Source organism: Triticum dicoccoides, chromosome 3A, assembly GCF_002162155.2.
Source record: "Triticum dicoccoides isolate Atlit2015 ecotype Zavitan chromosome 3A, WEW_v2.0, whole genome shotgun sequence".
In the NCBI taxonomy this organism is placed as follows: domain Eukaryota; kingdom Viridiplantae; phylum Streptophyta; class Magnoliopsida; order Poales; family Poaceae; genus Triticum; species Triticum dicoccoides.
Genome location: NC_041384.1, coordinates 733,496,218 through 733,511,900, shown reverse-complemented (window position 1 = coordinate 733,511,900; position 15,683 = coordinate 733,496,218). Strand labels below are relative to the sequence as shown.

At 47.1% G+C, this 15,683-nt stretch overlaps 1 protein-coding gene across 2 annotated transcripts; it reads left to right on the top strand.

The window, feature by feature from the left end:
- Positions 1-12,648: 12,648 nt before the first annotated feature.
- LOC119273563 lies at positions 12,649-15,335 on the top strand. Of its 2 annotated transcripts, none has more exons than XR_005134908.1 (3): positions 12,649-13,290; positions 13,522-13,686; positions 14,144-15,335. XR_005134908.1 is itself a non-coding variant. In XM_037554682.1 (3 exons), exons 1-3 carry the CDS (start codon positions 13,122-13,124, stop codon positions 15,021-15,023), a joined length of 576 nt encoding a protein of 191 aa, XP_037410579.1. In that variant the 5' UTR covers positions 12,649-13,121; the 3' UTR covers positions 15,024-15,335. The 2 variants fall into 2 exon arrangements, 1 of the variants encoding a protein (XP_037410579.1); XM_037554682.1 differs by having other exon boundaries at positions 14,782-15,335.
- Positions 15,336-15,683: the final 348 nt, after the last annotated feature.

The following is a 15,683-nucleotide window of genomic DNA, read 5'->3' as shown; positions in this document are numbered from 1 at the left end:
GACACAATCTTACGGTTGAACGTCACGTCTTGCTCTACTAAGAACCAAGTGTCTTGTTACGGAAACATTCCCAAAGAGGTTGTGTTGCAGATTTTTTTTGCAACATAGATTGTGTCACGGGATTTTTCTTTTTGCAACAATGGTTGGGTTGCAGACAGAAAATGTATTCACTTTTTTTGCAACATGGATAATATTTCATGAATCCTTTTGCAACACAGACGATGTTGCAAAAAACTTTGCAATGAAACATGATGTCGCAACACCACCGTTGTCGCCGTTTGCAACTCCGTCGTTGTTGCAGAAACTCATCGGTTAGTGGCCGCACGTCTGACGGGCACATGGTAAATTCATTGCACGCAAGAGGCCGGGGCGGTTCAGGCGGAGGTCAACGCAGGGTCGCGGCTCTCCTAGACGCCGGACCGAGGGGATTCACGTGTAGGCTGCGAGTTCCTGGCGGCTGCGCAGTGGAAGTCGACACCGACAGAGGAATCTAGTGGTGGAGGTCGGCCATGGCAATGGTTCTTTCTGGATCTATAACTAGTTGAGTCCGGGAGGCCACCGCCAATGGAGACTTGGTCGTCGTCACCACTGCAGGTGGTCCGCGCCCGCTTGTCCCATTAGATCTGACACAATCTTACGGTTGAACGTCACGTCTTGCTCTACTAAGAACCAAGTGTCTTGTTGCGGAAACATTCCCAAGGAGGTTGTGTTGCAGATTTTTTTTTGCAACATAGATTGTGTCACGGGATTTTTCTTTTTGCAACAATGGTTGGGTTGCAGACAGAAAATGTATTCACTTTTTTTTGCAACATAGATAATATTTCAGGAATCGTTTTGCAACACAGACGATGTTGCAAAAAACTTTGCAATGAAACATGATGTCGCAACACCACCGTTGTCGCCGTTTGCAACTCCGTCGTTGTTGCAGAAACTCATCGGTTAGTGGCCGCACGGCCTGACGGGCAAATGGTAAATTCATTGCACGCAAGAGGCCGGGGCGGTTCAGGCGGAGGTCAACGCAGGGTCGCGGCTCTCCTAGACGCCGGACCGAGGGGATTCACGTGTAGGTTGCGAGTTCCTGGCGGCTGCGCAGTGGAAGTCGACACCGACAGAGGAATCTAGTGGTGGAGGTCGGCCATGGCAATGGTTCTTTCTGGATCTATAACTAGTTGAGTCCGGGAGGCCACCGCCAATGGAGACTTGGTCGTCGTCACCACTGCAGGTGGTCCGCGCCCGCTTGTCCCGGTAGGCCTGCGATGACGCCGCTGCAGGATCCAGCCGCTTTCGCTCTCCCAATCCTAGCAGCTGCAGGATTTAACTCCCCGTCCATTTTGCAACAAAGGCCTAGTTGCAGTCTTGCCTTCTGAAACAAGGGTGGAGTTGTAAGAATATGAAGTAGGTGGAGGTTGACTCCCGAACGTTGGATGAAGAACCAATACGATGGACAAAGAGGCGGCGGACGCTCGCCTAAAATCGGTCGGTTGAAGTCAAACATTTCGGTCGGTTGAAGGCAAACATTCTCCTCTTTTTACGGGAGTGAATAATGTGGTTTCTGAAGAAAAAAAGTGTGTGTTTAGGTCCGAGTCGACTGAGATTTAACAAGTCTCGGTCAAGTGGCATAACATGCAAGAAAGAAAGAAAAACTAAAAAAATGAATCTTAATGTAAAATCTTAGAGAGTCTCAGTCGACTAAGATACCTTGATATATTAAAACTTTGAAGTGTTTTGCTCAAAAAATTACTATAGTTTAAGATAATGTGGTATCTTTCATACTGTAGGTTTCTGCAGTGTTTATTTTTTTAACATTTTTCTGCAGTATTTAGAAAAGGAGTTCCCGACCACTTTTTTTAAAGCTGAACCAAGAGAAATCATTGGGGAGAGCTTAGCCTGTTGACGTGGCAGTCTACCTGCAGATTAGAAAATTCGATCGCCGCTTCCGACGACTCCTTATCTGTTACTCGTATATATATTTTAAGGGAATTAGCTGGTTGCCGATTACTTTCGAGTCCAGCCAAGCTAGCACGTTAAATAGATTGGTCGTTGGAGCACACTCTACACAGGGCTATAGGAGGCTGACCTCGTGCATGGCCTTAGCTGCAGGTGATTAATCCGGTCATACACTAGTAATCCAGCCCTGTTGCTTTTTAGGTGTTGCTGAATTAGCACATATTATTTGGCCATGTAGTTATATGTAAAAAAACTGCAGCAAAACAACGCTAGCCAAACACTTCGGTGGACTTACAAAACTGAGAAAAACTACGGTAAACCAGAGTATTCGTAGCCTATACATAAGAATACTATGGTTTCTGAATACTTTCGTTTTTAAAAAACTGTGCTGCCAAACCAGAGTATTTGTCACGCCACAAGCAGCAGAAGCACCATGACATGGAAAGGTCACGCCCGGCAGGCGAAACCCCTTGTGTACAACTTATGGTGGGGAGTATTTTCAACAACATAGACTGGTCCGCTCCTCTCTTCCGAGTTCCAGGAATATTCCAATTTGTCTGGTCTGCTCCCCTCTTCGCCTCTTAATTCAAGAGCAACTAATTGAAGAGTGCTGCCTCTAAACATTCACTTGGGGTGAGCTGAGAGCGCGCCACAGCTGCCGCCACATGTCGCGCTCTATGCGCTCTCTCCGAATTTTGTTTTTTTATTTTTGGCACGCGTTTTTGGTTTTTTATATGGTTTTTCCTATTTTTTTGACTTTTCAGTTTTTCATCAGTCTTTCTTAGCTTTTGAGAAAAAAAAATGTGTGGAAAAACTCCGTGCCTCTTGAAAACGAAAAAAACGTGCTTTCTTTTTTTTCTCCGTGAGAGGCACAGTTTTGCTTCCGCGAGAGGCATGGCCATGCCTCTCGGAAATAAAAAATATGTGTTTTCTCTTTTATTTTCCTTCCATGGGAGGCACGGTTTTGCTTTCGCGAGAGGCATGGTTTTGCTTCCGCGAGAAGCATGGCCGTGCCTCTCGGAAACGGAAGAAAAATGTGTTTTCTCCTCTCTTTTTCCTTCCGTGAGAGGCATCGTTTTGCTTCTGTGACAAGTGCCACTTGTCAAGACCTAGGAAGGTGGGAGTGATCTTTGAAAGGAGTACTCCTTAATTAATGATTTCATGTTCATCCTCCATGTTATCTTTGGTCAACCTGATTGGGTCTACGGCCTCCAGCAATTCTCCATGTTACCTTTGATTGTATGTAGATTGCTAAACATATGAGCTTGCAGGTTGAGGCCGGCGCCGTGTTCTAGAGTCCAACCTAGTTGGCAATCTATCGATTCGATTAGCATCACTAGTTGAAGGTGTGAACCATTCTCGTCTCTCTCCCGTGGATCGTTTTCTTTCTCCCAGTGGAAGAAAGAGGACCCTTTGGCTAGGATTTCTTGTGCCTTCCACCGGTTCCGCCACCCAGTCTACCTCGTCTCTTGTGGTATTAGGTGCATGGAAGCGTGGTGGATCCCAGCTCGTGCAGGTGCGAGGACTTTGTCTTTTAATGTTTTTTCGAGTTTTGTTAGGGTTTGTGTCATGTTCAGAGAGGCAGGGCGGTGGCGACTCTCTGAAGATGAAGTAAGGTTCTCCCCACCTAGTCTCTATCCCAATGGTATTTCTGGTATCGTTGGAGGGCATGTGGAGGTTTGTCTTCGGCAGATCTCATGGGACTCGATCGCTGTTTGTCTTCGGTGGATCCACTTCGAGCATGTCTTCATTCATCTATGTTCGTGTGTCTAGATGTTGGATCCTTTCGATCTACGCTTTTCTTCATCGGTGGCAGTTGCTGTTCTGGTGTGCTGATCCTATGGGGCCTTAGCACGACGACTTTCCGACTGTCTACTGCAACAAGGTTTGCCCGGCTTCGATGAGGGAGGGGCGAGGATGGCGGTGCGTCTTCGCCTCGCTCCAGTGCTTGTAGATGTCGCTAGGTGGTCTACAAAATTGGATGTATTTTTTACTTTTGATGTTTTCTATACTACCTTGACAGTTGATTAATAGATCGAAAGTTTTTCTAAAAAAAAAGGTGTGAACCATTGGTCGCATCATATTTATCCATCTCTCGTAGTTTTCTAATATGGATTTGTAGGCAGGTCGTACAAGCTCTTTGTGCGGCCAGTTTCTCCAGGGAGTTGGACCATATCATAAGTTTCCTTTGAGGGCGTAGGATCATGATGACGTTGTTGTCGCAGTGCATGAAAAAGAACTTGCGCCAAATGCAACCCGTAGCTTTCAGGCGGTCTGGCCACCATGTTGTAGAGGTACTCCGGGGCACAATGCCGAGCCACGAACTGACGGTTCACCCACCGTCCCATTCAAGATGAGAACACTAATATTGGCAATATCTTTTCCTCGGGCTCCTCAACCACCTGTGCTTGCTTGCGGTTGCCGGAGTGAAGAAACCTCGCCTTGCATCTGTGTGATCAGTAACATCTCACCCTGTGAATCAACCTGTGGTGGATGGTTAAGAGGGCAGTGGTATCTTCAGCCCATCAGGGTTTAAATCCTGGTGCTCGCATTTATCAAAAAAAAATTGAAGGATTTCCGGCAATACGCGTTTAGTGGAAGGAGACGTAAAGTCGACTACGAGACACCTACGATGACTTCGTAAAATCTTAAGATGACATGCCGGCTTAGTCTCTCGGAGGTACTCATATGAGTAGGGTCTGTGTATGTGCGTTCATGGGGTTAGTTTATGCGCTTAGAAAAAATTAACATCTCACCCTTGAGCTAGCCACCCTTAAAGACAAACACGTGGTAGTACAGCTATACAACCAGGTCGACGGCGAAAAATATGAAAAATCTGCACCACATTGTGTCGGGCGACACAGAAGTGTAGTAGTAGTCTCCTAGCAAGTCATTAGGAGCAGGAGACCGTTGCATGACTGGCATACAGTGGCCTGGTACAGATGGGCGGAGCACCGGAAGCATGTGGCTGACGAGGCTAAGGACATATGGGACCAATATCTGACCTTGTAGACGAAGATGCCACGGAAGGCCTGCCATGGAAAGTAGTACTGGAGGGAGAGCCTGTGAGTGTCAACAATGGCCTGCCACGTACGGCAAACACACTACGAAGCGACGACATCACGCCCGGACAGGCGGCTAAGAATGTCGAGGAGCACATCATAGGGGAAGCACATTCCCTTGTCGTCGCCGTATGTGTCAATCGTCATGATGGATCGATGACAAAATCGATCAGTCGACGCCCCTTTCCGCTACTGTGTGCAGGGCAGGTCGGAGGAAAGCGATGCGTTGCAAGGGGCTCAGTTTATCTTGTCTCGAGCGGTCGATGCAAGGAGCTCCATCTTGGATGTCAGGGTGGCGGTCTTGGAAGGTGAGGTTGCACGGTTTTGTTGCGGCGAGCAGCGTGGCATCGATGGTGCCATCTGCTCTTGGCTATGTTGTTATCATGGGGAGGGGTGGCGGGTGGCCCTTGTTTTGTCGTGGCTTCTGCGATAGCGATCCCGTGGTCTTGATCTGGAGGCTTGCTACAAGTAGCTTCCACACTGTGGGTTGGGTCGGCAACCTTCCGTCCATGGTTGGTACGTGTGTGGGTTCAGCGCTGGCTTCATCGGTACCTACGGGTGTCGCTTCACTCTAGGGGTGAATGCATTGTTGTGAGTCCCCGCACAATTCTAGTGGTCCGAGGTGAAAACCCTCGTCCGTCTCTTGGAGTCAACAGTGGTGCCCGGCGTCAGCACCTTCTTGAGGGCGTCGTCACACACCCCCGCCCCCCCGGTTGCAGATGGCCTATGGTGTAGGGTTTGCCTTTACCCTGGCGTAGTGCGCCCTTGTCTCCGGGGAGGGGTGGATTTGGTGTCATCATATCTTGTTACTATAAAACACATGATTACTAGGCCTAGGTGACACTCGGACCGGAAATCAATGATGTTGGGACCATGCCCATCGATGTTGGGACGGCAAACAAGGATGCTGAAACCAGCGGCACAAAAAGCTACAGTTGGACGATTATGATGCTTCAAGCGGTGAGAGCATGTGCTGGAAGCCACGACACCCGTCGATGTCGATGCTAGAACCACTAGTACCAAACGCTGGGACCAACGGCGGCCATTGTTGTGAAAGCGAGTGCATGGGCTGCATTGTCACAGCTAATGCTGCAACTAGCTGCACAAAAAGCTATGATTGTGTGGCAAGGACGCTGCAATCGGCTCTGACGCTGACGGCGACAGCTGAAAGAAAGTGCAAGCTTTTAGCGGAGGACGGCATGTGGGTCATGATGTTGTTGTGAGCCTGCAGTGGCGGGGGCCTTCAACCGCACGCGAAAGGAGGCAAGGGCGACAAATGCATGCAACCAAGGGAAGAAGATAAAGAGGTGAGAGATGCGAGATCGTGAGGCTGTGAGTTCTATTTGTGTTGTCGAATAAATGGCTCGCTAGGCCACCGATTTAACGCTTGAGTTGGTCGACCATTGCCGAACATTGCCCATAGAAAATTTTGCTGAGCTGAGTAACCAGATATAAGAGAAGAGTTGAGTGATGAGCAATCAGTCTGCTCAGAATCAAATATATAGTTGAGTGCGGTTAAGTAACCAGGTAAGAGAAGTGTTCAGTGCGATTATAATATGACAAACAAAATATTATTATAATCAGGTAATCCTTATTATTATAAGGATTACGTATACCTAAACGAAATATGTATTTGGCAACCATGTGCCCGATTGCAAAACTGCCACACGGTTTCTTCGGCGTTCGATACGCATCGCACGACACCTTTTTTCTTCGTCCGGTGAATCTCGTTCGCATCCTCGTCCTGCAGGACGAGGTCGTCCCCGCACCTGAAAAAAGCGGGGCCCTTCCTCAGCCTCCCGACCTTACCTCACATACCTCGCGCCGCCGCCGCACTACCTCACGCGCGCCGCCGGCTCTCTATCGGCCACCATCGTCACACCACTGCACACCGCCACCGCCTGCCTCACGCCGCCCCTCCCAGGCTTCGCCGACCCCCGCACCAGCATCGCTTGCTCCTAGGAAGTGGATGCCCAGGGGCTGACACCATCGGCAGAGCTTCCAGCCCCGTCCCAACTGGTTCCTCAACTCCGGCGACTGCGCAGGCGTGCACAGCCTCCACTCTTCACCAACACAGCCTGCCCAAGTGCTTCTCCGTCGAGGACTCCCATCGCCGCCCTCTCTTGTTCTCCAACGTGCACTGACGGTCATGCTCTTCTGCTACGCGCCTCACCCACTTCTTCCTCATCACCTGGACGCTCCCGAACATAGTCGCCACCCCGTGCTCCGCCACCTTCCCAACCTCAGGGAGCTCGGCCTCTGCATCATCGCCCTGGATTTTCCCATGTGTTTAACATGTTAATTGAGAGAGGGTTGAGCTCATCCTATGAACTGAAACATGCTTCTTCTTGGTTGACATGTTTGAGCTCGACCTGTCTCAATCTCCGGGAGGATGTTTTCATATCACAACACGCACATACGTGTACTACTGGTTTGGCAGCCTAGTTGTAGGTTCCATACCAACTAAATTTGATCGCTCGATCTGCATTCACTCCGGTCCATCGGGTGGTTCATTCCAACACTACACACACCTGCTACTGGATTGTTTTTTGGACATGTCAACTGGGAGACATCAACCAGGGTCTGCCCCTCATCGGCGGAGAAGAAGAGCACTGCTGGCTTGTATAGTAGGTTGCAGTTTCAGAAGGAAAATTGGGATAAAAGTTCAAGTGCCGCTGACAGACGCACGTTGATGTGGACGTCCTCGTCAACCGATGCAGGCTGCTGCTCTATATCCATCACCATCTCTCTTTCTCTCTCTCATGTGAATTTTGGACATTGCCTACTTATGCACTTCACCGTTGATGCAAAAAAGCTACTACCCCGCTTAAAACTGCTTTTTTTTCTTGCATCAGAATCTCAACATTCTTCTGAACCTCATTTGAACCTATCTCCCATGAAGCAGGTACTCAAGCTGGGACATTCCGGCACATCTTGATGTTCCATGTAGGCCTACATTTGTTTTAGATTGTGGATTTTTTGCTATTGCCGACAGAGAACAAGAACGCAGCAACATTTTATTTTGAACTTCCATCTCTTTTGTTGAACATTGTTTAGGATATTGCTAGTTCTAAAGCATTTTTTTCTCTGAACTATTTATCCCAGTAAATCTCGTGTTAATAACACGGTAATATATACAAGAAAACCTGATAACTTACATACAAACATAGTGATAGTTTGAGCTAGAATTTTTTTTGTTTAAAACGTACTCCCGGTAACGTTTGTGTAAATAACATGGCAATACACCCACAGCAGAGTTAATAACCCACATATAAATATCACGGTAACTTTTTTGATTCGGGAGAAAAGTTGTTGGAAAACATACATCCCATTAACTTTTGTGCAAATAGCATGGTAATATGCACACAACTGAAGTGATAATTTATGTACAAACACCACGATAACTTTTTAACCCCGAAGAAAGAAGTTGTTGAAAAACATACCCTCTGGTAACTTCAGTGCAAATAGCATGGTAATGTGCAAACAACAGACGTGATAACTTATGTACAAACTCCACGGTAACTTTTCGTCTCCGGAGAAACAAGTTTGTTAAAACATACCTCCGGTAACTTCAGTATAAGTAGCATGATAATATATGAACCGTAGACCTAATAATAACTTACATACACACCTCGGTAACTTTGATCTGGGGAAAGAGTTGTTCAAAAACATACCCTAGATAAATTGTAAATAGCATGGTAATATACAAAGTGCATATTTGATAACCTGGATGTAAATACCTCGGTAACATTGACCAAATAAGGAAAAAAATTGACTAGGTGAAAAATTATTGACAAAATAATCCCCGTTAATTCTATGTAAATAAATATAACGGTAATTCACGCACCGCAAACTTGATAAGTTATGTACAAACACCGTGTTAACTTTTGACTCGGAGAAAAAGATGTTGAAACATACAACGATAAATTGTGTATAAATAACACAGTAATATACAGACCACGATCGTGATAATATTCGTACAAACACCACGGTAATTTTTGACCCATGAAAAAGTTGATAAAAACATATCCCTGATAACCTTTGTGTAAATAGTATGATAGTTCACTCATGCAGATCTGATAACTTGTGTATGAACATCATGGTAACTTCCTAATCTGGGGTTGAAAAATTTGTTGAAAACGTAGACACAATACCTTCTATGTACCTAGCATGATGATTTACACACCGCAAACATGGTAACTTTGATACGAAACACCATAGTAAATTTGCCCAAGTGATTTTTTTATGAACACGCGATAACTTCTGCCTAAATAACATGATAATTTACTCACCGCAGATTTGAGTACTTACGTACAAACACCATGGTAACAATGACCAGAGGGGGGGGGGGGCATTGTTCCAAAACCCGTAGAAGTGAGGCTGCCGGTTTGGATTTTCAGTTACTAATCACTGCTTGTTTTGTTTATTCTCATCACAGGAAGATACAATTAGTATGTAAGTTGTATGTAATCAGTTAAGTGGGCTAGCGCAATTGGATGTTGCAGCTTAGTTTTGTGTGGGAGGATCTTGGTTCGATTCCCCTTCAATGCCTTTCTTTTTGCCTTTTTTAAACTACAAACCTGAAGATGGGATCGAAGGAGGGCAGCCGCTCGGGAGGAGGTGGGATCAAAGGGAGAAGAGTGGTGTGGCACTTTTAGCAATCTGGCACATGTGTGCCAAATATCATTGTCCATACCTAAAACATTTTTTTGTCATGATACATTATAAGAGGAAATTATACATGATAACATATTGTTTCCGACATCTAATCTTGGTTTGCGACACTGTGTCACATCATGTGTGCATATCAAAGCACCGACTCCGAAGGGAAGAGCCACGTTGTTCCAGAATACTTACAAAACTTTGACGGGCTAGAAGTACCAGACTTCATGTTGAACACATTGCTCGTGTCCATAAAATAAATTGCATCTTCCTCCACCTCCCCACAAGGTGCTAGGACAGACTTAGAAAATTCCATGCTAAGGAAGAGTGCTCGACCACCGCCTAGCCCTCCTGTAAGTGGCACCCAAGCGTGTGTGCTAAAGTCTGCTTCGAAAACATCCACCTGGAGAGTGATCCATAAAGCGTCTGAATGGAGGTGATCTGGATGGAGGCACCGACAATGTCTTACCATGAGTAGTTTCCCATGCGACTCGATGAGGTGCCGGCTAATTATGGTGATAGGTTCAACATCATGATCAAATTCAACAGAGCAATTGATATAGGTCAAGTCATTATCTTCTTCTTCTTCTTCATCCTCTTCATTGAGACTACTGACCTCCTCTTCTTCTTCCTCCTCCTCTTCATTTTGGTTATCGGCATGATCGTTGTCCTCCTTGTCAAAAGTGGTTTGTGATTCATAATTATCATAGTAGAGCGATTTCTTGATAACACGTGTTCCCATTGTGACCATGGGCCTTCCGTCCCCATCCACTGCGAGGTCAAGGGGGATGAGGTCCTCAGCCTCGGTGATGGCGTATAGTTTATCACCAAGGAAGGTGATGTCAATGAGATAGATATATGGAGTTGTCGGTGGCTCCGACGACCAGACGCCCTTTCCTCGCTGGAACACAATGAGTGGATGCTTCCTGTTGTTGGTGATGACCGCGACGAAGTCATCAACTGTGGAGCGCATGAGGAACTTGCGGATCGTGGACCTGTCGTCGATGATGACGGCGTCGAGCTCAGGCAATGGCAGAAACCTGTTTGTGAAAGGATTGTGCAAGACATAGTTGTGCACAACATAGTGTGTCTTGTCATCCTCGGTGGTGTAGTTATGGCCCAAGCCGAGGGCGAGCCAGTCGTCGGTGGAGCCGACAGACCTAGCGTCGTCAGGTAGGCGGTGGGTGTGGCTGTTGTAGGGGGCGATGATGACGTTGCTACAGAGGGGAGTCCACGGCAGCGATTGCGCTTGGGGGTCGGTCGAGTGCCATGGGCGGAAGATGGCACCGTCGGCACGGCAGCGAGCGCAGTTGGCCTGGTCAGGAAGGGTGGCCACCACTTGGTCGAGGATGCTCCGCGAAAGGCCGCAACATTGCAGAATAGACGACGCCAGGCCCATGTAGAAGAAGCGTATTTTCTTCTCTTCGAGATTCGATCGTATTGGGTGTGCAGCCTTGATCGTATATATACTCCCTCCGTTTTTATTTAGTTCGCATATTAGCTTTGGTCAAAGTCAAGCTTTACAAACTTTGACAAGTTTATATACAAAAATATTAAGATATACAATAACAAATCAACAATATTAGATTTATTATTAAATATACTTTCACATCGTATAGATTTATTATGATAAATGTCTATATTATTTTCTATAAACTTGATCAAACTTTATGAAATTTGACTTCAGTCAACTCTAATATGCAGAGTAAATAAAAACAGAGGGAGTATATAGCACCATAAAAGGAGTTGGGCTGTCTGAATCCTACACGTATTCGTGTTGGTTAGTTCGTCAGTTTCCAAACGTGTTTGGCTGTGCTTCTGAAGTAATACAAATTTATTTTAGTCAAAGATAGAAGTTAGTGTCCGTGTAGGATTAGTACTGTACTAGTTAAGGTAGTATATGTACGTACTAATTGGTCAATGCATTGGTAAATAAAATAAAATGTCGGTTTTCTATATGTGAGTCCGGTACGAGTACGTCTAGGTTTGTACTGGGTCGGCTGTTCATGCCTACACTGTAAGAACTCTCAAGGAGTACATGACATCAACACGCTGCTTTCCCGGCTTTACCGACCTCTCACAACCACCACTGCTGCAGAGCAAATATCTCAGAGTGCAACAACGCTGGGGAACATGGGTTGCGGAGATCAAGCCGATATGCATCGCATTTTTTCACTCGGCAGCGTAGGCGGCACAGGAAATATTATGTTGGCCTGCCACCATGACACCGACGCTTGGCTCAACTTCCCCGCCAGCCTACCATAGTTGGCGCTCGTCGACTCCCGGGTGGCCACCGCACGTGAGATGCGAGAAGATTGGGAGGCTCACGAGCGCCTCTAAGCGAAGCAAGCCGGCAAGGCGCACATGGTGAAGCTCCGCCACCTGTGCCCGGAGAGCCGGCTATACAAGAAGAATTATACATATACTAAATCTGACCAGGTTTCTTTTACCCTGGTTTTTTGACTTTTTCTTATCAGTAGAAATCACACCAATGGGTGTGTGACATGTGTTTTAGTGGGGGATTTGGCTGTGTGCACGTCCGTGTTCATGTAGCGATTCTGGGTGGGTCCCTGGTTCTAGCATGCAATGGGCTTGCATCTGCATGCACGATGCGCAGTTCCCATTGGGCTGCATGTGTTGTGTGCATGTTCCTCCGTCTTTTTCCAACGGTTTTGTCTTTTTCCGTTTGTCCTTGATTGCATGTACCGAATCCCATGCTGTCGTGGCCAACTTTTACACCGTCTGTTGTTTCAAAATTGGATTTTTCTTCGCAGCGCGTGTGTCTTTGTGCAGTCGGCTGCCGCTTCGGTCGTGCTTTCTAGGCCTGGTACTCCGTCGGCTGCCGCCTTTCTTTATTCTTCTGGTCGTTTCTTCCTCACATGGAGTGGCTGTCTTCGATTTGTCTTTCGATTCGTCGTCGCCTGCTATAAATATGGGCCTTCCCATTGAGCTTCCTCTCATTCTGGTGGGCGTTCCTTCCTGCATTTAGTGGCAGGATTTATAGAGGCAGCGATGGTTACTCCTCCTGTTGCTCGGTTTGGTCGGGGCCGGCGGGGCGTCCTCCAGGGATCCGGCGGCTGTTATCGCCCGTGTGCGTAATGGCTGCGGTCGTTTCCCTCCCGCGGATCATCCCACAGTAATGGAAGAGGTTGTTGTCCGCGATGAATTGCCTGTTGTTCATTTAAGGTGTCGTTGCCGCCGTGCGGTTCGCCGGCCGTTGCGTTCTGGACGGGTTGGTAAGTTCATTCAGCCTACTCGAGTATTTGCAAGCTTATTTAGTATGTTTACGTATTGGTTTACTCGGAGTGTGGTCGCTTCATTTGGTTGCTTTTTTTTGTACATGGTCAACGTTTGGTTCCCCATCGGCGGTCTTGATCGCCGCCGTCAAGAGATTTCTTTAGGGAAGTGGCCTGTTGACTCTACTTAAGGCAAGTGCGTTGGCTTCTTGTTATGCATGCGACTGTCTCTGTCTGCTTGCGTACGTTTCTTTTTCTGCCTTGCTTACTACACTCGCTTCTTTCTTCTCTTCCTTTTTGTGAAGGCTACACTCTTACTGCTGATTGTTCTTGTGCATTTGATGGTCTCATGCCTGCTGCTCCGCTCGCCGGCGTGGGATCTGGTGAGTTTCTGCTTCTTCTCTGTGTATTATGTTGGTTGTGCTGGCTGTTGTAAGATGGGCATAATTTTTTTTGTTGACGTTGGGACGGTTGGTGATGATTTTTTTCTTTCTATAAGCTGCTTGTGTGGGTCTTTGTGTGTGGTCCATGCGACATGTTTTTTTTGGTTTATTTGCTTAGCTACATGGATTTCGGCCTGTTTTTAATGCTGTTCGTCCAATGTTCTGTTGCAGCTTCCTCGGTGGCCCAGACGATTCATGGGTCGTCTGGTTATCCTTTTTCTCTTCCTGCTGATGTTCACCTTGATCATCGCTTGGTGGGTGCTCCGTCTGTTGTTAATCGTTCCAAGGGTGTGCCTTTGCGTGTGGCCGGTGCTTTCGGTCGGCCTACTCCTCTTGGTGAGTTTAGGTTCTGAAACATGCATCTGCCACTGCCTTTCTTCTTTTCTTTTTTTGTTTGTGTTGGATATGGTTCTAATTTGTATATGTGGCTGTTTTTTGAGTGATGCCTACTCCTGTCATGCAATACTTTCGTAAGCGGGCGCTGATGCGGATTTGCATGCGGGGATCTCCTTTGCATGCCTTTTTTTTTTTGCTTATGATCCAGCGCGCCTTTTGTGTGTCCTTGTTTTAGAGGGGGGTTTTTTTTTGAGTAGTTTGGATTGCTTATCATATATATGTCACATGGTGTTGTTTTAAGGGGTTCCATATATATTTTTTTAATCGTGACTTGCATGGCGGTTAGACGGTGTTGGTCTTCATGATGGTTCTTGCGCCGCCGTGTGCATCGACGCTTCTGGGCGCCGCTTTGCAGATCGATGCTTCTGATCGCCACTTTGCATGATACTTCTGGTAGGGTTTGCCATCTCCGATTCGCTTCGCCACACGAAGCGGTGTTCTTCTTTCTTGGTGGGTAGGTCATGGTGGTTCTTGCCGAAGTGGTGTCTGCCGCCGGGGCCGTCCATACCTCGTCGGAGCCCCAACTGCCAGGATGCAATTCATCTCTCGGCGCCAGTACAATCTCCCCTACGCGGCCGAGTTGGCGGCGCACGCATGAGATATCACCGACTACTGGTGGGAGCCATCACCGACGACTTGCAAGAGGTGCATGCGGAGGGCCTGATATGGTGGGGTTCAGTGCAGCAATCTGGCCGATGCTACTATCCTTAGCCGTTGGTCGCTGACTCTGCCACAAACCCCTACGCCACCGCAAACATGCCCATGGCCGTCCCCGTTGGTGACGACTTCTCGTGGTTTGGGTAGGGCAGCGGAGGCTACGATAGGAGGGTTAGAGGTGGCGGTGGCGGTTGAGAGGCTAAATCCAGGTTAATGTCACGTCGCTCAATCCATCTATTTTTTCCGCGCTGGTGGCTTCCGCTCTGGTGGTAGAGGAAGCAGGAAAGGGAGGGATGGTTTGGGCCGGGCATGCCTTATAATGTATCTGTGTAGATTATGATATTTCCATCAATGACCAAAATTACTATGCTCTTGAAGTTACAAAGGAAAGACTGTTCACGGCCAGAGAAAATGCACAAGCAAAGCAATGGCGATTCAATATGGCCCGTCAGCAAGTAGCTGCGCAGCAAAACAAGTTTACAAGACAAACAATGATTCTAGCAGCAATGTGCAACAATTTTTTTGATATATTGCCACTCCGTATGTACCCTCAGCGCCCAGGCAGCGATGATCCTATCATCACGTACACAGGCGCGCATCCTCCTGTTGGACGTATGTAAGAATTTGCAAAAGCTCTGTACCACTTCATCACCGGCGCCAATCCTACAGGAGGATACACCAGGATGATCTAATCCACCACAGACTGCTTCTAGCTTACTTATATGGCGTGGTTGTGTGGCTTACTTCTACTGCGTGGTTGTGTGGCTTACTTCTACAGCGTGGTTGTGTCTCTATATACAGTTCACCACATAGAGTGGACTGCATATAGTTTGAATAATTAGTTTATCTTAGAAGCGTGCCACTTCTAAATAGTCTGTTTGTATCCACAGATTTGCAAGATTTTAATAAATTCACATCTCCAGTGTCTTCAATAGCTCTATATATCCGTCTGACTTTCTTGAATTAAAAAGTAAATGAGTATGCATTGATTTATTCTTAAATCAATAGACTACATATATTCATAAGTAATCACCAAGCGCTGCGTGCTGCCGCGCGGGTTAGGCTAGTACGAACGAGACGACAAAGGACATCAAGCTCTCCTCCAGCGACTCGGACTATGAAGGCGGTGGTAGCGGAGCAGGTTAGGTGATGCCAGCGATGAGGGCCATGGCGGTATGATTGGAGGTTTACAGAATCAGACTGGGAGAGGTTGGAGAACGAGAGCGATAGTGATAGCAAGTAATTTTAGTAAGTTTGTATGCAATCTAGTCCAAATTTTG

Bases quoted from the DNA above. Each gene is read 5' to 3' on its own strand.
- LOC119273563 (XM_037554682.1), top strand. From the start codon at position 13,122: ATGCATGCGACTGTCTCTGTCTGCTTGCGTACGTTTCTTTTTCTGCCT. The intron at 13,291-13,521 runs GTGAGTTTCTGC...GTTCTGTTGCAG, and splicing joins GCTCGCCGGCGTGGGATCTG to CTTCCTCGGTGGCCCAGACG. The intron at 13,687-14,781 runs GTGAGTTTAGGT...ATGCTCTTGAAG, and splicing joins CGGTCGGCCTACTCCTCTTG to TTACAAAGGAAAGACTGTTC.